This window comes from Grus americana, chromosome 1 (genome assembly GCF_028858705.1).
Source record: "Grus americana isolate bGruAme1 chromosome 1, bGruAme1.mat, whole genome shotgun sequence".
NCBI classification, from domain to species: Eukaryota; Metazoa; Chordata; class Aves; order Gruiformes; family Gruidae; genus Grus; species Grus americana.
The window spans coordinates 7,645,543-7,670,677 of NC_072852.1; the positions used below are offsets into that span (position 1 = coordinate 7,645,543).

The following is a 25,135-nucleotide window of genomic DNA, read 5'->3' on the forward strand; positions in this document are numbered from 1 at the left end:
ACAGACTGCTCTCCCTCAAGAAGGTGCACTGTCACTGCTCCTTGGCTGTCCAAGACTTCTCCATCCCACATGGAATCCTGATGTTCTCTTCTCTCCATGGTTCTCCAATTCCTTCTCAGTAATTCCCTAAAATAGTCCCACTTTTACTTTTGACCATCCTTAGGCAAAAATAAACCTCCCTTCCCCCACCTCCTAGCCCTGAGTCACGTTCGCTTGTTGATCTGCCCATGTTTTCCTGGCGTGGCTGTACTTGGCAGCAGTGCCACATTCCAAGGGCTTCAGACATTTTCGCAGTCTGCTGCCTTCTTGGTCCAAATTTCACACTCAGAAAGAGCAAAAGAAAAGGGCAAAGATGCCTGTGTTTTTAAACACTTGTGGTATTCTGGAGCTCCTGACCTGTTCAACTGACAATGATCTGGAAAGAGAACTGGTGCCATCTATTGGAAAGAGAAAACAAGGGGAGTCATTGGTTTAGCTTTTATGCACATTTATCCATTTTATTTTTTCCTTCCCCTTTATCACGGGTGTAAGGACAGAAAGAGCAGCACCTGCTGGCATGGCAGCTGTTGAGTGAAATGTACTGCTTCCTGAGTGGACACCAGTACCTGTTTAGTGGCCAAGAATGGAGAAAACAAGCCGGAACAAGGATCCTATAGTACTGTCAATGGCAGTTATTCTGCAGTCAGGAGTCAGTTCATCTCTTCTGAACTGCCAGAGACAGAATCACAAAACCATCAGACTCGTGGTTAACATTTTGCTCTTCTTCTCTGCAAAAAGTCTAAAGCATCCTACTGACAGGCAGAAAATTACTTTGTCATCAGGGCTCCTAATGCAGGACTGTCTACCTAGAGGAAATAGTGTGGAACACTTTTCATGGCTGCTGCTCCTGTTAGACTGAGAATAAGTGGGGGCATTTTTGGCAGTTTGACTCCAATCACTAAATTTATTAGAAAAAAAGATTACGGATAATATTTTTGACTGGTGACAGAATGAGTTTGTTTCAAGAAAGAAATCAGAGCTGCTGGTGAGGAATTTTAGCAACTCGGAACAATCAAACTGCAACTCATCCGAGGAAGGAAAAAGCTAAAAAGAAAAACCATTACCTTACAATTTCTCTACATACCTGCAAGCTCCGAATTAGATCACCTAAAAGCTGTGCTAGAGGTACTATTTTTACTCTTCTATGTCATTGCACAGGGATGTTATATAATCACAGTTGTAAAAGAAGTTATCCATTCGGCTGTCTGTGGGAGGGAAAGTGGTACACGACACACTGTATTAAACCGCGCAGAACGTGCCAAAAGCAATTAGATACTTTCTTTGGCACTACCTTTGCTTCACATATCCTGCCCACAACAGGATTATTACACTGAAAGCATGATCTTGGGGCACTTTTTTTCTACTATTTTATTTCTGTCATCTCTTGGCTTCCTGGACCTCGCATTTGATGGTTCTCCCTTTGAAGGTAATAACAGTATCAATAGCAATAGGTTCAATACTGGACTGATAATCAAAAATCCACGATGATCCCAGATTTAACATACCATACCATCTGTTAATGGTAGATAAACATTCAGATCATACATCTGACTTTGTAGCTGGTTTACTGTAGATGATAATCTAAGGCCTGACATTGTTTAATGTAAATTTTACCAGCTGGCTCTGAGCCCTCTCCAGGCCATGGTAGCATTTATTTGTTGGAAGAAATGAATGCATTTCATTATCTTACTTCTCTCTAGGTTATGGTGACATTCATCACACAGTACTGCTGACTGCAGAAGTTGGATGCACTTCATAACATCCCCTCTCCCCCACTTAATCTGCTCAAAGCCTGCAAAGAACATATCTTTATGGTGTTTTCAAATTACCTGCCAATTGGAAATTAAGCTTAATCAGCAAATCTAAAGTCACAGCAAACACTCCAGCATTTATGTTGGCAAGAAGCCCAGGTATTAATCAAGGGTAGTAGTCCCTCCACGGACCCGTAGATACCTCTGTGGACAGAATAAAGCAAAGTCTCTTTAGGAACCTGAGCTGCTCAGAGGAAGCAATCCAGACTGGTGTAGTGTATATTCATAGTGTCCTGAGAGAGAAGTCAGTCTTTGGGCTACATCTGTAGAGTATCTAGGGGATCCTGGCCAAAATCAGAAGTTTCCAGCAGCTACCACAGCAACAGTCAGAAGCAAGAAGGAAATGCTGAGACTAGAAAGACAAGAACAGCAGAGCCAACATAAGAGAGTCAAAGGCAGCGTGAGTTCCACATAATATAAGACAGATCGATAAAACTTAAGCCCTGTGTGTATATATGTAAAGATATACATAGAGACATGTTCTTTGTATCAAAGCTTTCTGAAGTTCAAGCCTTTGTTCCAGCTTTGTTAGACTCTCAGGGTTCAGTTCCTGGACAACTGCAAGAACAGTATCCAAGCTGCTAGCCCAGGGCGATGTGAAGATAATTCAGCGTAACCCTCCGTCATTTCAGACTAAGCTAAGCTGTATTATCTCACATTTGCTGGGGAGTAAGGGTGTACACAAAGACTGTTTCCATGGCTCAGCTGCTGCAAGGGAATTTCTTAAGTAACTTGACTGAATCTGAGCCCTCAGACTCAGAGCTGACTGATGTCTATTTTTGCAAATAAATGTAATGGAGTGGCTTAGGGAAAGCTAGACACTTTTATACCTCTTGCTGCCAAATATTTACCATCTGTGCAATACAGCGTAGATAGATGAGCTACTCATAACTCAGCCCAGCAGCTCAGACCACTCACCGGAGAGTTAGAACAGAAGTCTCCTTCCTTCACAGAGCCAACATGCTCCACTCCTGCAGAACAACCTGCAGAACAAACAAAACAAATCCATCACAAAGAGACTGTGGTGAAAAAAAGATCTGAATAAAATAGGTGGGCCCAAACAATTGTTTTCTCCGTTGTATTCCCACAACGCTGACGTGTAACAAGACTTTTGTGCAAACACTTTAAAGTTCCTTAGATAAGGAACATTTTTCTTCTTATGTAAAAAACTTGAATTGTCTCATTTTCATATTTTTCACAAGGCCTCTTTGGTTATTTCCCTCCCTCCGCTATCTACAAGGACTTTAATTTTTATTTGGCTTTTAAACAGCAAAATGTTTCATTCCAGTTAGAATCAGATACATCACTTGTGATTCCCAAGCATCCCCCCTCCATTTTACAACTGCAAGCAAGGACTGCCAGGACTGTTCTTGCATTTGGATCTCTTCAAAGAATTGCAAGAAGCATCCTACTGGCAGTGAAGCACACATCAAAATGCTAAATTGCTCCCCCAAAACTTGGATATTTGTTGTCTACATAAGATTTGCTCCCAAAAATTCATTCTGGGTACTAAAACCAGATCTGGGATTACTGTGGGAACAAACAGCTATCAGAAGTATAATAAAATAGCAAACACTTCTTTAAATTCCTCTGACAAGTAAAACTGTGGATCTTTGTTACTGTTCTTTTGCCTTTGCTGCACGCACAGTAAGGTCCTGCAGTTTGCAAGAACTTGGCTCAGAGCTCAAATAAAGAGCCACGATGAGCTGCTAGTACTTCTGCTCCTTGTTCTCACAGAAGCTCCCTTTATTGCCCCTCTAACTCCCATGCACTCCTGTCTAACATACCAGCCATGGATGCAGTGATGGGAGATGACGGTAATTCAGAGATCTCACTCCTGCAAGAAGAGAAGATCTCAGTGTACCTGTAAGAAGCTGGGTTCCCTTTGTTAGCAGTGTAAGCAGAAAGCACATGGATTATGGGCTCAGCATGCATAAACCTGCTATCAGGTCTGTTCTTTAGTACATAGGTGGTCCCAAATGTTTGCTGGTTTTATTTGTAGGGAGATTTGTAACCTGCACCCTCAGTTTGAATGCTGACATGTCTCAGCTGTAAAAAGACTGCTCCCTGCTGCAGTTCACCATCCACTGTGCACCTCTCTTCTCTTTCTCATGCCGAGAAGTCTCTGGCTGCAGCGCTCAAGGGCAGCTGGGGAGACCATCCACAGAAGGGCATGACTTCATTAAACAGCAGACAGTTCACAGCTCCTAGGACATATCAAAGCAACATTTTCAAATCAAAAGAGCTTATTCTCAAGCCAGGTGGTTATTTAATGAAAGATTGGTATTTTCCACATAGAAAGCTGACATTTTAGCTAAAATTACATTTTTCCCATTGAAAACAAAGGAACCAAAATATCGTTGCTGGCCCTATTACCTAAGAACAGGCACCGTGGGGGTACATCCAGCCCAGCATCCAGCTAAGGACAGTCACTAAGCACTGGGACTGTGTGGGATGAGCTGCCCCAATCAACTCCATCCCTGGGCACCAGGCACTTAAGGACTTCCCGGACCAGACACTGTATCCAGCCACGATGTTTGACACCCATTAATGGACTACATCCCCATAGTGTGGCAAGCCCCATCCCAATTGATGTGATCCCATGGCAATAATCACTAACAGGTTACTGTGCCCTGTGCAAAAAGCACTCCCTTTCTCTTGTCTCACATTTGCTGCCTGATCCTGTCTTTTAGGCCTCGTGCAAGAAAAGCCTTTTCTAATCATCCTCTTGATGCTCCACCATATCCTCTAGTCTGTCTGCTCCTGTGGAGACCCGCAATTTTCCCTGCTGATGGGCGGCACGTTCCCACACAACCTCGCTTCTCCTTGGGGGGATTTTGCTTCGGTTCTCGCTCGGTTCAAAAGCCCTGAGCTCCTCAGGCCGGGAACCGTAGGGGGGTGTGAGGGAGGGGAGACGGTATGCGCCCGGGAGAGGTCGAGGCCGCTGGAGGCCTGGCACCGGAGGGAGACCGACAACCTGCCCTGCCGCCGAGCCGGCGGTGGGCAGGAAGCGCGGAGCTGGGGAAGTTCCCGCGGAGGAGGAGGCGGGGACGGCGGGGGAGGGAAGTCAGCTGAGCCGGGTCGCTGCCGCCATGGGCGTACCGTGACGGGGGAGACGCTCGGCGAGGGGCGGCGGTGGCTGCCCCTGAGGCGAGCCTGGCGCGGCGTAACAGCGGGCGGCGGCGGCCGGTTTCCCTAGCGATCGCCGTGGGCGAGCTCGCCCGGTGACTCGGCGGATCCGGGGTGGGCCTGCGGGCAGGGCGGGCTGCGCCGGGGAAGGGCAAGTGGGGGAACGCTGGTTTTCGGCTCTCGGAACCCCGGCCTGGGGGTGGTGGCGGGACGGAGCGGCCGTGACTGGGCAGAGGCGGGCGCGGGCGCCTCAGCCTTCGCCGGTACCGCGGCGAGGTGCCAGGTGTGCAGTGGAGAAGGAAAAAGGGGTCAGGAAAGCGAAAATGAAAGTTAAAAATCAACAGAAATGGAGTCTCGGCGTGAAACGCAGCGTCGGGGCGCGCTGGGGCCGAGCGGGCGGCAGGAGACGGCGGCACCCCGCGGCACCGCGGGCCCTGTCAGGGCCGGGTGGGTGTCGGAGCCCGCTGTCCTCAGGGACGGGAGCTGCCGACCTCCCAAAATACTGTCAGGCTGCGCACGTCCAGGGCTGGTGAGGGAAAAGGGGGAGAGTGGGTGAGACAGGGGTTCTTGTTGTTTCGTCCCCAGAGGAAGGGTCCCGAGAGCCTGAGAGGCGTCTCAGGGATCAGTCGCTTTATGCATGCAGCCCTGTGAGGGGTTAATGGGATATGGAGACTCACGGATACTCTGGTGTAGTGGGGTCAGAGGGATTGGAAGGTGCCTGCGTGTTAGGACAACATGCGTGGCTTGCTTGTCTGGATAAAATAAAGGTATGATTATGTTTATTTTGCCCATTTATTGGGCAAGAAATTGAGAGTTTTCTCTTTGCAAACCTTGTAGCAGACGCTTCAGAGATGTCCAGCAAGTTGAAGAGCCATCCTGCTGAAAATGGAGAGGATCCCAGGAATAAAATGGAAAACGGAACAGACAGCATGACTGCCCCAGCCCTTAGTACTTATACCCCAGAAGAGATGGTACAACAGATGAAAGAACTAATCACGGAGAACAATGAATTAAAAGGTGAACGTGCATGTGAACTGGTCTTGAAATGCAAAAGCCCTGAGTCTCTTCTGTGGGGTTTTTTGTCCTATGAGTATGAATTCAGTGTTCATTTGCCATTGCTGGATAACATTTTATACCTGGGTAGCATTTGCTGTATAAGTGACTCTGCAAATGGCCAGGCCAGTTTGATAGGACATATTAAATTAAATCAGTATGGAAGATTAGGGGGAGAATAGCCCAATGTATGGGTGATTTATTTGCTTCAGAATTACACATAATAAGCAGTATAGAACTGTATATTTTAGGACACAAGGTGAAAAATCTCATACTATGATATGCTCTTTGCTCATCAACCTCTAAAAGCTTTTTTGGTGTGTATTTTAGGATTGATGGGCAGCTCTGTTATAGACAGACTAACATTTTGCCACTGCTGCATCAGGAGGGGTGGGTACTGTACAATGTCAACAACAGTTTGTGTTAGGATGCTCTCTGAAAGGAGCTGCATCCTCTTGGGCAGAGAGGGGAATTGAAGCAGGCTGTCCCACACTGTGTGTCGTAATGACTATGGATGTTTAGATGTGGCAACACCTTCTCTACTTCAAAAGGAAGTGACAGCCAGGGCAGGGCCTATCTGGGAGAAACCAACAGGTTTCCCTGAAAATGCCTAGTAAGTTGAGCCTTTCACGTGAGAGAGCTTTCTTTCTGAATCCCAGGCATTTAGGTGTCAGATATATATTTTTTTGAAAATGGATAGAGCAAAACCCAAGGGATTTGGGAATTTTCTGTATAAAAGACAGAGGTACCTCACTGTTTATATGGCAGCAGAGCATGAAGTCACCTATCTCGTGTGCTGTGATTTTACACCAGTGTTTAAATTCCACCTGAATAATTTTTGGACCTGGTCCAAGTTCTCTGCCTTGGAATCCCATGGGTATCTGGCAGGAAAGTTATTTCTAGAAGTGCCTCTGGTATTTTGCTAAAAGGTCCTATATCATATAAGATAATGTTTCGGGACAATATTTACAGCTGCAACTCATACTTGCAGAATCATTCTCCAGAGCTAGATTTATTTACATAACCTGATGGACTTGTTGGCAGTTTATACATCAGGACATAATGGAAGTTACTGGAAAATACAATGTATAAAAGATTTTTCAAGCAACTGGCTTTGAGTTTGTTGCTTTAAAAAAAGCACGTCTGAAATACTTCCATTGACTCTTCCTAAAAATCTTGTAAGCATTTTGTAATATTAAGACTGAGGCTGTTACATACTGACTTTGATACACACATATAGCTTCCCAACCAGGGGAACTAACTTCACTGTAAGTTGTCAGGTATTTTTTTTTCAACATTGTTGAGCATATTTGAGACTTTCGATTAGATCACATCTGTTTTCATGCAGCAATTTACCAGTCTAGGATGTCTCTTTTCCCTACCAGGTCTCAGTAGTTTCAGAATATCAGTTCAGTAGTTTCACTTGAGTTATCATGAAAATAACACATGCAGCAAGATACCAAGTACCTCTTGTGAACCAAGTACCAAGTACCTTCTTGTTTGGACTTCTGGGTTTAGGAATAAGTTAAAAAGTGAGAGAGTGTGGGCATGTGATTTCAGCAATATATTTAATGCTATTTTTTATAGTGCTAACTATAATAAGTTTCATTTTGGTTTGGTATTTAAGATACATGAGGAGGAGGTTCGCATTTCATGCCTAATTATTGCTAACCCACTGAAGAATGCTGAGCTGACCGTAGAAGAAATCTGCTGTTTCATTGACAGAGTATTAACGTGAGTCACTGTCTTGTCTCTGGCTATCATTTAGAAGCCATGAAGTTGCATAACCAAGCTATGAAGGACCGATACGAGGAACTTTCCATCTGGCGAGAGAAGCAGAAAGAAGAAAGAGAATTTTACGAGTTAAAGTTTAAGGAAGCTAAGCAGTGCTTGCAAGCCAAGTGCATTGAAAATGAACAGCTACAGCAACAACTTCACAGCTTAAAGGAAAAAGAAGAAGGAGCTGAAATGGTAAATAAGGAATTGGTCGGATTGATGTGATTTTAAATGGAAAGTCTGGAGCATTTCTGTCCCTTCAGCACACTGGGAGGTTTGGAGATTTAACATCTCCGGTTTATCCTTATGCTCTAACAAGAGGTCTTGGCCTGACTTATTTTATAAAGTGAGTCTACTTAGAGTGTAGTAATTGTGCCAGACCTGAGATAATTTACATTTTAATCAACAATTAATGATTATAATTAACATTCTTGACATAAGAAATTAACATTTCTTGCTAACTTTTAATTCTTTATTTTGTTTAGTATTGGGTATCTCTTGACTTTATCCCTCCTTTTGCTCATTACATTATCAATCTCTCATGATCATTTAATTGCTTTTGTAGCAGATTGTAGAGACAGCAGCAAGTCAGGTGGGTAGGGCAGTACTACAGGATGAGAGACACTGTTAGCATAGCAAGAGTTTGCAGATTTGGCATGAATGATAGATTAGAATGTAATTCAGGCTCCAGGAATTGTCCAGAATTTACACTGATGGTGCGTGGTGTAATAAAGGCATTACCAGGAGGTGAAAGGCTCAGATTACAAAATAAGGAAGAAACAAACTCACATGGAAAGTTTCATAATAGGGTGAGGCATCTAAAGGAGAGGAAAAAAAATGAGGCTTCCTGGTTATGTAGAGGCTTAAGAGAGGGTTTTGAGGGTCCTGGGGAAAGGGAAGAGGCAGAAGTTGAAGGAGACAGTCATGACTGTAAGGAGAGATTAAGTTTGGGGAGAATCTCTGAGGGCCAGAGGCTTCGTGGAAGGGAAGGGATATAGGGAAAGGTTTACACGTGGAGATGGGGTACAGAGTTGTGTGGTGGGGAAAGGCCGAAAGCTCTCTGCCTCCTGCTCTTCCTAGAATCTTAGGTAGATTTGGGAAAAGAGGAGTAAGGATATAGGTGAAAAAATACAATAATTCTGGACAAGAATTCTGTAGGTTGGCTGAGACCCTGTGTGGTAGTGAGAGGCATAGATTCAGGCAAAGATTTACATCGTAATTATCTGTGCATTCAGAGAACCAGGCCCACATTTTCCAGAAGCATGATGCTCATCGTTTGATTAACTTAGTTTCACAGTTTAGATTTCTTGCTGTCTAGTGGACCAAAGCATAGTTTAGGGATTTGTACACTGGGTTTTTCTAGGCAAACTTAAACAGAGAAGGGATACAGGACACCATTGTTACATACAGGCTCTGTGCTCCTGGACTGGTATTTCCTTTTGGTTGGCTAATGCAGGGTTTGTTTATCCCAGGAGGGCTGCGTGGCTCCTGAGAAGGAAGTGAGGCAGCTGAAATCCCAGGTGCAGCGGCTTCAGGCTGAGAAGACAGATCTGCTAGCCATCATTTCAGAACTGCAGGTCAAGCTGAACATATCCTCAGTAGAGGATTCCTTTGTGGAGATTGGGATGAATGTAAGTGAGAGGAATAAAAAGAACACAGTGACGTGCGGCCAGAAACTTTGTTTCTAGCTTGGTCCTCCTTTACTTGCAAACTGAATTTTCTTCTTGTACCAGGCTGAATGTTGAGGAAGTCAGGTCTGAGTGTAATTATGGTGATGATGTTTACTCGATGACATTCTACAGTGAGGTATTTAGTACCCTGTCTTCCTTTAGTAAAAAGGGTGAATTTATGCCCATGTCAATGAAAAGTCTTTCCGCCTGTTTGTGAGGGAACAGCAAACTGCTAGCACAGCAGTAACACAAAACAGAAGCATGGTGGATTTGGGAGAAGAGTTGCGTGGTCTCTTAGATTACCTGACATGGAGCACTTGTGTGTTACAAGATGTAGTGGTAAAGGACTTGGAATTTTTGTCCTTCCACTTTCATGCTCAAAGTAAATTAATTTCATAGGTAGCCTCCATCACACTAAAAATATTCTCTGAAAAAAACAACATGGTCCAATGGGTGACTTCTGACTAATTCAAAATGTTGAGTCTTATGTTAGTTGGAATCCCTGGGAACATCTGTACTATATTTTGTTAAGGGCCAACACCTATGCATAGAGGGGGGCATTCTCTTTTGAGAATGGGGCTCGCTTTCTACTGACAGATATGTAATGATGCAGGCAAACAAAACTAAGTGCAAGGCTGCAGAGGTTTGCTAGAGGCACAAAAATCTACTTTTTATACTGTTCTTGTGTCTGAAAAATCTTCACAGGCAAAATGTGAAAATGTGGGTCTCCTCTATCCCCATAATAGCAGATCCCTCTCTGGAAAGTACAAGTGCAAGAAGAAATTAAGAGAATTCAATTAAAACTTGTTTGGAGTTGCTGAAGAAAACTTCAGGCTGCAGGAAACCTTCAAGGATGTGTTCTCCTTTTTGTGCTACAAAGATTCTCCTTTGGGCTACAAAGATCAAGGAGTGAGTTTTGTAGTGGAAAGAAGAGTGGTTCTTTTGGGAGGCAGGAGAGTGGTTTTTAGGCTTATATTTAACATCACCTGCAGTGCTGTTGGCTGTTGCTGTGTGGTGCCCAGTCATCTCTGTAGGGGAGAGTGGTCATGGAAGTTGATCATGAAAGGAGAAGACTAAATCTCATTGTTGTTCCTCTTCTCTGATCAGTCTGGAAGAGATGCAGGGAAAGGCATGTGAAGTATTTAAGTTAAGATATTCCAAACATGAAAACTTATCTGTAGAATTTTTGCATTTTATTTATTTTTATTGCCACAACAGTAGTTTTCCCCTCTTTTTTTCTTCCTTCTTTAACTCAGGTAAATAAAACTGTGTCCAGTTTAGTCCACATACCAAGCTAATAGTGTTTTTTCTTTCCTAGGAAGGAGAAATAAATAGAACTGCAAAGGAGCATCAAGAGAATAGTGGTGAAACGACCAGTAACGTTGCTGTCTACATGTATGTGTGCTGTGTATGATCCAGACTTCTGCAATGTGTTTTGTTCTCAATGTGAGGGAACTTTTTCTGAGGCATGCACTATAGAAAATCATGTCTTTCTGTGAACTTGGATGCCTCCATTGCTCTACCTTCCTACCATATCGGAAGGACCCTCAGCTCTCTGGCACTTTTCCTTCCAATTGTCACTAGTTGACAAGAGGGAGTGCATATTGTGGCCAGTTGGCCAGGCATTTACGTACATGCTGACTTGCTAACTTTTCAGGCTTTTAAGGGAGGCCAAACAGAAAAGATAAAGAGGGGCTACAGGGACTCCCTCCCTTCTAGTCACTGGTGACCATCTAATAGACTATCTGTCCTCCACCCAATTACAATGATGTTGGTAAGAATCAGAGGTCTTGTAGTCTTGCAGATCAGAACCTGTCTGTTCTGTTTGTGCGTCATGGTGGGGTAGACAGACAATGCAATAACATAGTCCTTATTTTTCAGGTTACTAGGCTTAAGATAACAGCATTCTGTTTAGGTTACTTCTCAAAATTTGATCCTTCCATCAGCTCCAGGGCACAAGGGACTTTCTTGCCCCTAGCTGAACCTTTACTGCTCATGGACATAGACAGCTGATACTATTAAACTTTCCATTTTGGATACTGCCCAATTTAGCAGCTAAATGGTTGTGGCTGAACTCTCTTACTTACTTTGTGGCCTTTGCTTTTGGAAGGAAAGAATACAGAAAATGCTAAAGGCATAGCAGGCCAGAAAGTTGTGCTCCATGTACAGGTTGTCACTCCCTACATCACTGCAAGGAAGAACAGTGTTTTAATGTAATGACATAGAAAACCTGTCCCTCAGCATGCAGTTAAGAAGTTGAAAGGGGGAAAAAAAAGTTATGCTCATGGATGAAACTGAGAGAACTCACCACAGACCAGGCTGCAAGTATTAAGCTTGTCGATAGCAGTGGTTTGTGAGACCACTCTGATTATAAGAAGACATTCTCTGTGGGAGTTGCTTACCTTTTGATGAGTATCTGGGCTGTATCTACAAGAACAGGGGTTATATGTACCTCTTAAAATATTTCCTGTGTCACCACGTGTCTTTGTCCAGCATTGAAACTTTAGACTGGTGCTGTTAACAGGTTCAGAGATATCTGATCCACTCAGGACAGGTTTATTTCTGTAAGAGTAGAACTGTGCAATAAAAATCCCCTGATAAAAGTTATTTACTTAAAATACCCTGGCTGAACACTGTCTTTGGGGTATTGAATTTTGCTCACCAAAGATTTCTAGTTCTCAGGAGCACATAGAGGATTATGCTTTACTTTCTGTTCTGAACTACAGAAGCAAAGTTTTAAACACACACTGTTTTACAGCCGAGCTTCTGAAATGTACGGTGTATATAACCTGCCTATCTTACCGTATAGTTAGGGGATTTTGACTTTCTGTCTAGATGGATATAAAAATATAGGGAATGGAATACAGTATTTTATTACCAGGAAATTAACTTACCTTTTTTTTCAGATAGTTTTGTATTTGTTTTCATTCACTTCTACAGTAGCATAACGCTGTAGCTATAGAATATGAGGGAGGTGAAACATTGAAGAGATTTTTTTCTGAAAAAGAAAGCAATTTCTGATCACCATTTTTAGTGGAACATGCCTTCTTTTCCTGGAAAGGAATGACATGGACATAAGAAATGTTGCATGTTTCATTGGAAAAATGTTATTTTGGGAACAGACAGCAGTACTTTGCAGAAGGGGCTGCAAAGTAGGTCAGAATAAATGCACTGGCTTTTGTATTGTCTTGACTGCTTTTGTTTTCCTTGCTTAAGTACTAAATTGTTCCTGCAGCTTGAAGGGGACTGTGTGAGCACTGCGCAAAGCAAGGACATATGCACGCACGAGGACTGTGGCTAGAGGCTTGTGGGCAGGTCTTGGTTCTTGGGAATGAGCCCTTTTCTCAGAATGTTGGTTTTCAGCACTGTGTGAAGTGGTGATCTCAGACTGGATCCCAGAATTAGGGATAAGGGAGTGCTCTAGTGAAATCATAGGTGGTGTTACTTACTTCTGGTTTGGTTTGGAGCAGGAGAAAACCTGCAGATGAATCTAAGAATTTGGAATCTGAAGAGCTAACTGTGAGCCAGCTGCTCTGCTGCCTTAGAAACGAAACTCAGAAGAGGGAAAAACTTGAGAAGGAGCTGCAGGATCACAGAGAGAGGTATGAAGTGGGTGCGCTGTAACATTTGGAGCTGTTTTCTTTCAGGGCTGCTGCAGTTACCAAGTCTGTGGATGATCAGAGACAAGCTGAAATATCAGTGTGACCTGGATGGGGAATTTCCTGAGCACTCAGTAGTAATAACAACTTATTTTTGTGCTAGTCCTTATAGGGATAAACCATGGGTTCTCTTCTGTGGGCAAAAGAGTTTCCATGGTTTATTATTTCCTGTAGCACCACAGATCAAAACAAATTATGCATTTCCTCTTGGGTTTGAACTTTCCCCAGGTTAGGTCAGAATGATATGATGACTAGTTGAGGATGTTCACTCCACTTGCTCCTCCATAGTTATTTGGTTTTGTATGAATCATCTGTGTGTGGGGCCTTAAGTAAATCACTCTGTATAAAATAGGGATTACAGTCCTCTTCGTGATAATTGGCAGGCTACATTTAGCAATGTGTAAGCTTGCAAAAGCTCCTTAGAAATGTCTAAAATAATTTTAATTCCAAACTTGTCTAAGAGAGAGTTTTTCCAGTGAAACCTGCATGAGGATCTGTCTCAGCTCAGTTATGTCGGTATAAATTGGCATGGCTGTTCAGACACGGAAAATTGCCTAAGCAGTAGCTGTTGCAAATCCCTACTTCGCAGAGACAGAGTAAGACTTTTTGGACATTATCTACTGTGAAAAGTTGGTGTCACGGTAATTGCTTCTACGTGGTTATTGAGGTAATGAGCCATAGCCAAATGATTCTTAGAAATCTCAGCCTCTGAAAATATCAAAGGAAAGTAGAGGCAATATTAGTTACTGGATTCAGTGAACAGACTGACCCATTTCCAAAGGGTTAGCAGTTTTGGACTGTACCAAAGATTGTTCCTTGTGGACTGAAGGTCACTGTCATTCACCACACCTGCAGACTTATACATCCTTTTTAATTAAATATATGTGTCCTGTGTTCTTCAGGAACCCCCATGATTGTGCAGGCTTTCCTAATGTCTGTGCTTTCAGTTCTGCCTCTCATTTGTGGCTGTCATGGTAGGAAGAGAGTACATCGCTTACATGAAATCCTTGAATAGACACAATCTCACTTTAAATATTGGCCAAATCCATCATTATTGGCTCCTTCTGTTTTCCAGACTATCAGAGCTGGAGAAGGAAACCAGCAACTGCCTGGAGAGTGGGACACAAACTGAATGGGAAGAAGAGGAGAGTTCAGAGGCTGTAAGTACCTGTCCTGAGCTGAGATTTAACAACATACAGCTTACTTGTTGAGGCCACCAATCTCAGGGCCTAGATTTCCACTTGCACTCAGAGAGCAATGGACAAATATCCTGCACAGGGCATGGAAGTGAATTTTGATCTCTCCAATCCCTATCTTAGAAGTGGTCCCAGCCACCAAAAAGGGGTGAGATTGATGGCCAAGAATTAGGGAAGCATGGCATAACTGCAGATGCACTGCATTGTCATGACAATGCCCACTAAACAGAGAGGGATGCAGTCATTTCCAGCTCCATTTCTAGACTAGGTGAATTTCCTCACTGCTGGCTAGGTCAGCTTTTAGATCAGAATGCAGTAACAGCATACTGTAAAACAGACGTTAAATGTGGAGGTCATATGGCATCTGGTATTTTTTTCATGTTTTTGGTGAGATGTATTACAATGGTGGCACGTAACTATCTTGGATTGAGACACAGTTCCAGGCAAACTCAGTCCTGATGTTTATAGTTAAGGGTTTGAATGGATGTTGGAGTTGGGATTCACCTCCAGATTCAGACACCTACATTTATGTGCCTGCTGTTGTAGATGTCTCTATGTGAGGTAAGCGTGTAAGCTGCCATAGCCATGGAGATCCATTCAGGTTCAGTGCAACTGCATAATACAGGCAACTAAGAATGCCTGTATATGAGGTAGTGTGGGTTATCTGAGGTGCCACATGGGGCTGTCGAATATGCTGTGGGATCTGCAGGGAGACCTGTGCCCTTCTGAAGGCGAGGACAAGTATTTTAGGGCAGGGCTGGCTTAGTTAAACAAGACCAGTTTGTGGTCAGGCCAAGAGATGTCCTTTCTAAGGAAAGCAGATTATGTCTCAGTTAATTCTTTCCAGTATTTTTATCTCAACTTTGCCTGAGTTACAGCTTGAGCCAGATGCTCCTCATCTAAGTACTGATATTGAGGTCAGCATAGTGACATCCTTGTGATGGCACTCGTTGTTTCCATTTATATGCTATTCGGTTTCTTCAGAGGGCTCTTGTCAGCGGAGCTCATGTTATCTCCCCCTATTGTAGACTTTCTGGATCTTTAATGAAACAATGTGGGGGTGCAGTGTGGACCATTTGAGGACTCTACATTTGAAGACATCCTGGTACAGAAGTAAAAGTTTCTCAAACCTCCTTTGTCTTTGGAGAGTGAGGAGTGGCTGGGGGAGAAGAGACTAGAGCATATCCTCTGCCAAACAGGCAGCCGGACACTAACCTCAGCCAGGTCTCCTGACTCGAGTCATCTTCAAGCACCACTGCAGTTATTGCTCTGCCTTCCCTGGGATGCTGCTTGCAAGCTTGCCGGAAGCAGAGGTCTATGAGGCTATGATTTAGGTGCTGCTCCTTTCCTGGGCAGGCTAAGAAATGGGTGTTAGGGAGAGACAATCTGTACTGTGTGATGGGATTTTTTGAGTCAGTTTAGCCTTTTCTTTCAGTGAGGCTGCCAGACTTGCTTTCTAGAAGTATGGATCAATTGTGTCCCATTCAAGTAAAATATCTTGAATTACAATGGCTTTCACCAGAGACCAAGAATTTACAGTCCCGCTTTATTAGAATTCAGACTCTTGCCAGTATTATATGGTTTCATTTGTTGACATATTTTCTGTAAGGCAATTTCTACTGATGTCTAGTTTTCTGCAAATTGAAATGCCACCACCTTACAAAAATCAGTGCTTTCATCCGTGACTGTGATTGGATTAGTTGGATTGCTGCATGAAGTAATTTTGTGGCTTCTTTTGCAGCTATGATGGTAGAAGAATGATCCCTTTGCTTCTGAGATAGAAAAAGCGTAGTGCAATGTGCTTTGTGAGTGTTCACACCATTATGTTCAGTCCAGTTAGAAAACTGGAGCTTTTCTTCAAGGAAATAGGACAGCAGCATGCTCTTGATACACTTGATATCTTTTTGGCTACAGCCACCCAGCTCATTCCCAAGCTGGACTGGAGACTTTCTGTGCATTTGATAAGACATTTTAAATGAAAATTACAGTACTAGGGACAATTAAACTTATGGGATTCAGATGTTTCTTTAGGAAAGAAAGCTCCAGGATGTTTCTCCAGAGACTACAAACCAGTAGGAGTCAAACGTTGCACATCTTCCAGAGTGTGGGGATATGTTTTAAGAGTTGAAACTCTTATGTGTCCTTTGTGTCTTGGGTTGGAGGAGAAGAGAGCTGCTGTTTCTTTCCTCGTACTACTTTTTGCCTGTCTTCAGGATCCTTCAGCGATCTTCCTGTGGTCTGAAGCCCAAATGAGAGGGCCAGTGACTCAAAACGAAACTGATTACAATTTTACTAGAAATCATTTTCTTCTTGGTTTGCAAAGTCGATTCATGAATGAATGGTAGTGGAGTTACCATTTGGGGTTGTATTTTTTCCTTCAAAAAGTCAAGAGCTGAAGCCTTCTAGTCCTGTGGTGCTCATACGTGTGGCATGGGAGAGGCTGGTGTATGTAGGGAGAGAGCTATTTGGCTGGAGGGGTTTCGTGCATAATTGAAATAAATAACAACGCATTAAGCCTTCTGTTTTCTCTGCTTTCTGCACAAAACAAGAATGGAGGAAACTAGATTGGAAGGGATAATGCCAGTGCAGGATGTAACTGGGAAGAGAAAGTCTAAGGTTTTAGTCTACTTCTCTACTTTCAAACTGCTCCTTCTGCTTTTTATCTGCTGTCACACCTCTTTCGAAAGAGCTCATTGATGTTAGCAGACTGGAAGCCTACCTAGGGACAGATCATTTGTTTATGTTTCTTTGACAGACTACAACTGTTGCTTAGAGGAGTGGCAGAAATCAGTAAGTCTGTCTGCTTTGTTCATGAGTGTTTTAAATGGTGAACTCTGAGAAAGAAAATCTAAATGTGTTTCCCATCTGCATGATGTGTGTTCTAGTCAACACTGGAAAGTCAGTAATAGTGTTGTCTTTTGAGTCACCTGGATTTTATGAAAGTGTTAAGTCAAAATGGGGTTCTGCCGTATTTAGGAATAATTGGTAATTGTGAAGCCTTGTGGATGGGGCCTTATTGAGTATAGAGTGTAACAGTGCATACTGACTTACACTGTTTTCTCTAGAGAAAGAATGATAGTTCCTGGTTAGATCTCTTAGTTAGCCTGCCACTTTCCTATCTTGATTTGTCCATATGTAATTTTTCTTATTTTTTTCTCTAAAAGGTTGGCAGTGAAGTAGAAACCCTGAATTTGCAAGTTTGTGCTCTGTTTAAAGAGCTTCAGGAAGCCCATGAGAAGTTAAAAGAAGCAGAATTGATTCAGAAGAAGCTTCAAGAAAAGTAAGGTTCAGAAGAACAAAAGTTCTGTCATGACACCCAGTATATATTTGCATGACAACTCCCACCTTGGGAAACTCATTAGCTCTATAAATATCAACTTAAAAATCTGTTTCACAGAAATGCTGTAAAAGATTGGTCCTTCTTTGTAAGTGGAGATGGAAGTACAGAAAAACAGTAATTGTCAGAAAATCTGAGCTGCCAACCTAGTTCTACAAATAGAACCCCAGTGCCTTGAATTTTAAGATTTGAGTTTTAATCTTTCCTGATGTAAAGGCAAATATTTCCTGTTTTCTGCTTCACATAATCAATCTCTGTTCTAATCTTAGGGGAAAAAGCTAATTATGGGGACCTAATTATGAACCTTTTCACATGAACTGTCTGGGCTTTTGAAGGCTGATTGTGTATGTTATAAAAAGTGGTTACAAGACCCTGGGTTTAGTTGCTTAGTTTTCTGTCAAATTCCAATAGTAAGAAAGTAAACATTGGTTTTGGTAGCTTTGTTTTCTGATGGTTGTGTATAGGTTAATTTTTGTCTTTCCTTGTTCTTCATCAAATAAACCTTTAAAGTGAACCACACAAAAGATTCTTTTGGTCTTATGCCTAGTGTGCCAAATCTGTCAGGAAAAAATGAACACGTGAGATCAACTTTTTTCCTTGTTCTATCAGGTGCCAAGTACTGGAAAGAAAAAGCTCAGCTGCTGCATCAGAATTGGAGGAGAAGCAGGAGCTAACATACACCATCAAGAAGCTGGAACTTCAGGTGGAGAGCATGCAGGCAGAGGTCAAGCTGGAGCAAGCCAAGACACATGAAGAAAAGTGAGTATGACTTGGTTTTATATTTCAGGAAGGTATTGTCAGTGAGGAAGGGACTCCAAGGGAACCTGGCCAAAGGGGAATTTAATCTGAAATATGAGTTTTGTGTTCTGCACCCTTTGAAACCAGGTTATGTTTGTAGAATCTGAACTAGAAACCCGCATTCACCTTGGCATCTGTGTTACTTTGAATCTGAAGTCTCCACATTAGGCCCAAATTGTATTCTTTCATCTACTGAACCCCTCACTTAGGAAAATTTGAGCTGTAAACTCTGACTAATATCTTCCTTTTGTAATAAAGTCAAAGATGGAATAGGATCAGGTATAATATACAAGCAGAGGAAGCAGAAAAATGACAACAGCTGTCCCATTGACTAGCAGGGGTAAATGCGTCCACAGTTTGGAGGGTAGGCTTACGTCAGATGGTGACAATGATGGGAAAGTGTCATTACTGAAGAGGTCTATGGTCTCTACAATACATTTGCAACTAGGAGAGTATGCAGTGAAGCTGAAGTAAAGAGACTCGCTGTTTGCTCTGGCTTCCCCCTCCCCTTCACATACAGTCCATGTAAGGAGGTGACAATGTCAATCCAAGCTGTACAGAGAGGCTGAACTGCCTGAAGGACCTGTCTGTAGCTGCTGGAGAAGCTGCTCATTGTCTTTGGAGTTGGTCTGATTCTTCTCCTGATGAATCCTCCTTCACTTGAAGTCTCCGAGTCAAGACTCGGATGTCTTCCTAAGAGGGGTGTTACATTTTGAACAGAATTTGTGAGCTTGATATAAAAATACTGGGTGATGGATTCAGATGATCAGTAAGGACATTTGTTTGGACTCAGTCCATGGATAGAGCAGCACAAAACTCACTGGAAGAGAGATGGAGCATATTTTCTCATCAGAAATGCAGATTCATTTGCAAGGAGCTGGTGGTGTGTTGTTTTTTGGGTTTTGAGTTTTTTTCTAAATTCTGACACATTATTTAGATTTCAAAGAATTTTTAAGTGTTTCAAACTTTCACCTCTTTTCTTGTCATAAACAGGGCAAGATTTAGTAGCTTGCAGGATGCATACAGCAAACTCCTTCCTGATCTCACTGAGGCAATGAAAACAATCAACGAAATGAAACTTAAAGAGGTAAACTCATCACAAGAAGAAATCATAATTAATTAGAGGGGAGTTGGAAGGCACGGGAGAGTGTTTCTAGGAACAAATTTGGACAGGAAACAACTGTCATCCCTTCTACATAATATAGCATGCAACATAGCAGCATTGCTATGATAAACATACATCCTGTGCTGTCAGTTACAGAAAACTTTATCCACACATCAGTATTTCTGTGGTGGTTTCTAGATGAGGTGCAATCTGCAGTGCAGTGTGGAGCCCAGTCCTTAGAGATGAGTGATAAGCAAAGGCATATAGGTGTTCCTGCAGCATAATTTGTAAATATGGGAAGGTAGACCCCTAAACATTTTTGTAAGCTTAAATAGAATGCCTGCCACTGTGAGGTGCTACTCATAACTGAGGCTCCATGGAAATGCCAGATTCTTCTGTATAATTTTGGAAAACGGGCAAACCCCCTTTGCACTGTCCTTTAGGGAGTTCTCTTTTAATTTGATACAATGTAGTCTGAAAGCTCAAAACTAACCTTTAAATTAAAATATCAGTCACCACTGCTGTCTTAGTCCCTAAGTTCCTTTGATAACCAAAATTGGAAGCTTTTCCAAGGGCAGGATGAGTAAGAAGCAGTGTTGTATTCTAAGTTCATCTTGTAATCATAGTTCTTCCTTGCAGCTGGACAGAGTGGATAAAGTTGTGGTGGAACAACTGAATGCAAAGGTGGAGTTGGCAGAACAAGCCCTTGCTGCAAAGCAACTCCAGATAGATGAAATGAAGCAGATAATTGCTAAGCAAGAGGAGGACCTCGAAACCGTGGCTGTGCTCCGCGCTCAGGTATCAGCTCTTCTTCAGAAATTGGCTAGTTCCCCCACCCAGTGTTCAGAAACCAGAAGGAGCTATTTAATGGCTCACTCTGGAATACTGAATACATTTCCTCAATTCCGAAGCATAATTCCCTTACTCGGCCTGCCTTGCAGATCACTGCAGAACCATTACCACCATATCCCATGGTTCTGTAGGAGGGACTGTGTATGCTGGAGTCTGGCACAACAAACAAAAGCTGGGAATAGATGTGTTTGTGTATTTAAAACCACTGTCTGCAGAATCACTGCATATGTTTTGGGGATGATTTTACTCAAACCAGCATGTGTAAACAGTGACTAAAAAGGGTGTCCCTCACATTTAAGCACAGAACTGGCATCTTGGCCCAGTTCCACCATCTGTGCCACAGATTTGTCTGCATCAAGTCAAGTCTCCTCACTGCTTGTTTATACCTCACTTCTGCCTCTGTACAGCAGAGGGCAATAGCACTGTCCCAGATAAGACACTTGAAATATCTTACACAGAATCCAGAAACTACTGAGTCTTCTTCACCTTGTAAGTAGCGCAGGTCTTCACTTTGCAGTGTGTAGGTGCTGTAGGAGAGTTTTGAGTAGATGCAGGCTGTGATACAGATTTGCTATTTTGGCATGTGATACATGACTATGGTTCCATCCAAGTTACAAATTCTCCACGATTTCATTTCTCTGATCAGATGGAGGTTTATTGTTCTGATTTCCATGCTGAGAGAGCAGCAAGAGAGAAGATCCATGAGGAGAAGGAGCAGTTGGCTGTCCAGCTGGCATACCTGCTAAAAGAGCAGCAAAACCTTGAAGATCTTGGCCGGTGAGAACAGACTTTGGCCAAGCTGTCTGTGGACTGTCTTGTTACCCTGTGTGCTGGAGTTACCATAGAATCACAGACTGGTTTGGGTTGGAAGGGACCTTAAAGCCTATCTAGTTCCAAGCCCCTGCCGTGGGCAGGGACATCCTCCACTAGACCAGGTTGCCCAAAGCCCCATCCAACCTGGCCTTGAACACTTCCAGGGATGGGGCATCCACAGCTTCTCTGGGCAACCTGTGTTCCCCTCACAGGGAAGAATTTCTTCCTCATATCTAATCTAAATCTCCTCTTCTGCAGTTTAAGGCCATCAGCCTTTGTCCTATCACTCCATGCCCGTGTAAACAGTCCCTCTCCAGCTTTCCTGTAGGTCTGTTTAGGTACTGGCAGGCTGCTCTAAGGTCTCCCCAGAGCCTTCTCTTCTCCAGGCTGAACAACTCCAATTCTCTCAGCCTGTCTTCTTAGGACAGGTGTTCCAGCCCTCTGATCATCTTCATTGACCAAGATCTTTGAGTTGACCAACACTGTCTTGCTAGTATCTCAGTAGAAACAACTTTCCAGACATTTATTTCCTGGTTAATTTGAATTTTAAAAGAGGAAAAAAAATGAGTTGGCTGACTTCTCATTTTAATTTTGCAATAAAATCCCTGTAAGGCATGCTAGTTCTTACTTGGGTGCCTTAGCAAGATTTCACTTTGGATGATTCATACTTGGTAAATTCTCCCTGCTGATTCAATTGAGTTTCTTTGAGTTCTAGCCTCAATTTTAGTGGTGAATCTGCAGCTAAGATTGCTGCGTATCTGCCAAGGATATCTGCTACTTCTCCAGGTGGTAGTGGTAACTGAGTACCCGTAGTTTCAAGTACTGCGATACCCTGGAATTGCACCATTTTAGCACTCGTAGCTGTAGAAGAGAAAAAAGAAATACTAACCATGTGTCTTCCACTCATCTTGTGGACGCCATGGGTACAAGAAGAGTACCCAGAATTTGAAGAAGCAAGTTACATTTCACGTTAACTGTGCACTGAACCCTTTTTATGGTATAAGTTGCTTTTCTACTTTAATCAAATTTGCTGTTTGCCCTGAATAGCTTACAGTCCTTGGAGTTTCCCAGAGGAGTGTGCCCCAGATCCCTTGGTGTGTAGCTGCTCAAACCCTGCTGGTGTCAGTTGTATGACCCTGATTCCAGCAGGACCCTGGCACAACCTCACAAAGCAGCAGCGTATCTAGGTCCTGTCTCTGAGCAGCAGTTGAGAACTAAACGCATGACCAGTTGACATGATTTACTTGCAAATCCGTTGATTTATTTTGAAACCTCTTACATTTTCTGGCAACAAAGGGAAGATACCTTTTGTTCAGTCTTTTTTCAGACCCCTTGACTTATGTTTTTATTCTCAGAAACTCTTTGGCGGAGATGCAGAATCGCCACGGAGCCAGGGCACCAGATCAGGAACACTCACCTCGCCTTGTCCAACGAGGTACTGTAAGCTCATGGGGCCAGGCCATGCTGTGTTCAGTTTAAAAACAGCTTTGCTTGGCTGCAGGCGGCTCCCCAGCTCCCCTGCGGCGATTCTGCCAACTGGGTAGCTGCAGAGAGCATGATTCTCTGGCTGTTAGAAGTCAGCTGCCAATCGTTTTTCAACTGCTCCACAAAAAGAGTGGGAAAAAAATGAAGTGATACAACAGGTAATCATTTATCTTGTCTGCTTGCAGGAACTGGTAATCAAGACTGGCCAGAGCAGCGGAATATCTCAATGTATTCATGTCCCAAATGTGAAGAAATTCTACCTGATTTGGACACGCTGCAGATTCATGTGATGGACTGCATTAATTGAGTGATGCCCTCCAATTCTTCGCCTGCTGGAATTTCACCTGCCCAAACACTTTTGGTTTTTTTTCTTCCTGCTTGAATAATGCTCAACTCTACATCCCATGAAGGAGGTTTTCAGGGGTTTTCTCATTAATTCAATGGGAAAAGGGTAAAAGCCATACCCTGCCCTGTATTCACTAATCTTCTTTTAATCTGCTCTAGGAAGAGAATTTTTATAGGTTAACAACATGGATGCATTAAAGAATTCCCAGTGTGTCTGCTGCTGTGAAATCTTTAAGGAACATTCCTCTGATGTGCTCTGCTCTTATGGCTAGCCCGCAGAACAGGGCTGAATCACTGAAGTCAGAAGGGAGACGGCATATATGCTGATCAATTAAAGTACCGTGAGCTTGTAAATACTTCATCTCTCGTATACTATATATCAGGAAACCAATACCTTAAAAAAGCTGTTCGAGAAGCTTTCAGCAAAATGGAGTAGTGCTGTATTCGTTGAGCATTTGAAATGAACCCTGCTCTTTCTCCAGATGGCAGTTTTATTGCTGCCCTTGTGACCATACTAATCTGATGTTAAATTTTTGATGGCTTACGTAACTTCTTGCTTTAGCCAGCTGTGGATAAGGTTTACAACAGATCATTTAGGTCTGATACATGTAGCTCCTTGTGTACCTAAGTCACTTGGTTTTATAGAACTGTTCATTTTTAAGGTGTTGTGTTGATTCTTCTTTATAAATTCATTTGAACCTGTACAGTATTGTGCTAGAAAGAGTGGAGATGGATGTAACCTAATTTGAAGAGAAGAGTATAATGGATTTTCACATCTCAAAATAAATCTATTGCAAGTATAAAATTAATCTATGCCTATGAATATTTTGGAAGCTGAAACAGGATTGCAAATACCTACAGGTGAAAGTTCATGTAGCAAGAACTGTAGCGTGTAAGGTCTTGTTCTGTGATGGGTCTGTTAAGCTTACAGAGGGGCACCAGCAAGGTCCGTTTGCCCAGTCCACTTCCTACTGATTGCCAGAATTGCTTGGTGTTCAGAAGGACCAGGGTGGGATGATCACACAACCTCACTATGAAAGTTCAACATTTTATAATGCGAACTTTGAAGCAATACTGAAAATAATAAGCCTGAATGTTTCCTAATTTGGCAATACAGTGCCCTGGTGTCAGAGGTGTTGGGTTGCCAGAGTTAGGAAGCCTGAATCCTCCTTCATATATAGGCAGTGTGATCTGTAGAAATACTAGAACCTCTGGAAGATAAAACGCAAGAGAAACTGCATGTATAACTAAAGGACCTACACTGGAGTAGGTTTATGTAAAGGGAAAAATTATAACAAAATGCAATTGTAGTTAGTTTTTGCTTGTTCAGTTGTAATGGCTTTAACAAAAGACAGGGTGCCCTGATTCCAAAACCTTACTCTTACCATGGGGTGTGGTTATCTGAGGGACTAATCTGTTAAAAAGTTGTTCAGAATAAAAACAAGCAAGCAGGAATTTGTGTCTCTGGATTTTAGGCAACTGCACATTCCTAATGCAGAAAGAAATGAGCAGAAAGGAAAAGGTGAGGGAAAGGTCTTCTGTGGAGACGGTCACCTAATATCCCCCCAAAGGACTGTGTGGATCACAAGCTTCCCACGGAACTTGTGTGTGCGAAAGTGACTGACTTCCTTTATGTACCCAGCGACAATAGGTTAGTGCCACAGCCATCGTAAACTGCTGCTATTGCACAGTTTGATCAAAATACTACCTTCAGCATTACTCTAATAAAATGGTAAAAGTAATTTAATAAAAGGGACATGAATTCTACTCAGAACATAGCAAATCAGGGTAAAAGACCATTGTAGCATTAATTATTCACCAGGCAGGCTTTGAGTAGTCCAAAGTGGGAATTTGTGAACAGAACTGACAGCTATGATGACAGTACTCAGTGTGTCCCACTGCAGGAGTTACTGGAAATAGCATTAGATTTAGTAAATCAAGCAAGGGACAAAGCTGGTGGGACAGAGTAAGGTGAGTTCAGGACTTAACAGATCTCCATCAACGCAATCTTTTTTTCATGTGGAAAGAACAGCTACTTCCATACCTGTTGTGCAGATAATCACATAA

The 25,135-nt window shown here is 42.7% G+C and overlaps 1 protein-coding gene across 4 annotated transcripts; it reads left to right on the forward strand.

Moving 5' to 3' along the window:
- Positions 1-4,898: 4,898 nt before the first annotated feature.
- On the forward strand, positions 4,899-23,874 carry OPTN (optineurin). 4 transcript variants are annotated; one of them, XM_054843913.1, is made up of 14 exons: positions 4,899-5,130; positions 5,817-5,996; positions 7,801-8,003; positions 9,281-9,439; positions 10,797-10,873; positions 12,949-13,080; positions 14,213-14,297; positions 17,498-17,613; positions 18,280-18,429; positions 19,462-19,555; positions 20,213-20,371; positions 21,072-21,202; positions 22,594-22,673; positions 22,909-23,874. In XM_054843913.1, the coding sequence occupies exons 2-14, from the start codon at positions 5,831-5,833 to the stop codon at positions 23,028-23,030; spliced, it is 1,674 nt and encodes a 557-aa protein (XP_054699888.1). In that variant the 5' UTR covers positions 4,899-5,130; positions 5,817-5,830; the 3' UTR covers positions 23,031-23,874. The 4 variants fall into 4 exon arrangements, with proteins under 4 accessions (XP_054699888.1, XP_054699868.1, XP_054699879.1 ...); XM_054843893.1 differs by having other exon boundaries at positions 4,899-5,093; XM_054843904.1 differs by having other exon boundaries at positions 4,899-5,093; positions 5,820-5,996.
- The last annotated feature ends 1,261 nt before the right edge of the window (positions 23,875-25,135 follow it).

Coding starts and splice junctions, on each gene's coding strand:
- OPTN (XM_054843913.1), top strand. CDS start 5,831: ATGTCCAGCAAGTTGAAGAGCCATCCTGCTGAAAATGGAGAGGATCCC. Junction 5,997..7,800: donor GGAGAACAATGAATTAAAAG/GTGAACGTGCAT, acceptor GCTATCATTTAG/AAGCCATGAAGTTGCATAAC. Junction 14,298..17,497: donor AAGAGGAGAGTTCAGAGGCT/GTAAGTACCTGT, acceptor TTTCTCTAAAAG/GTTGGCAGTGAAGTAGAAAC.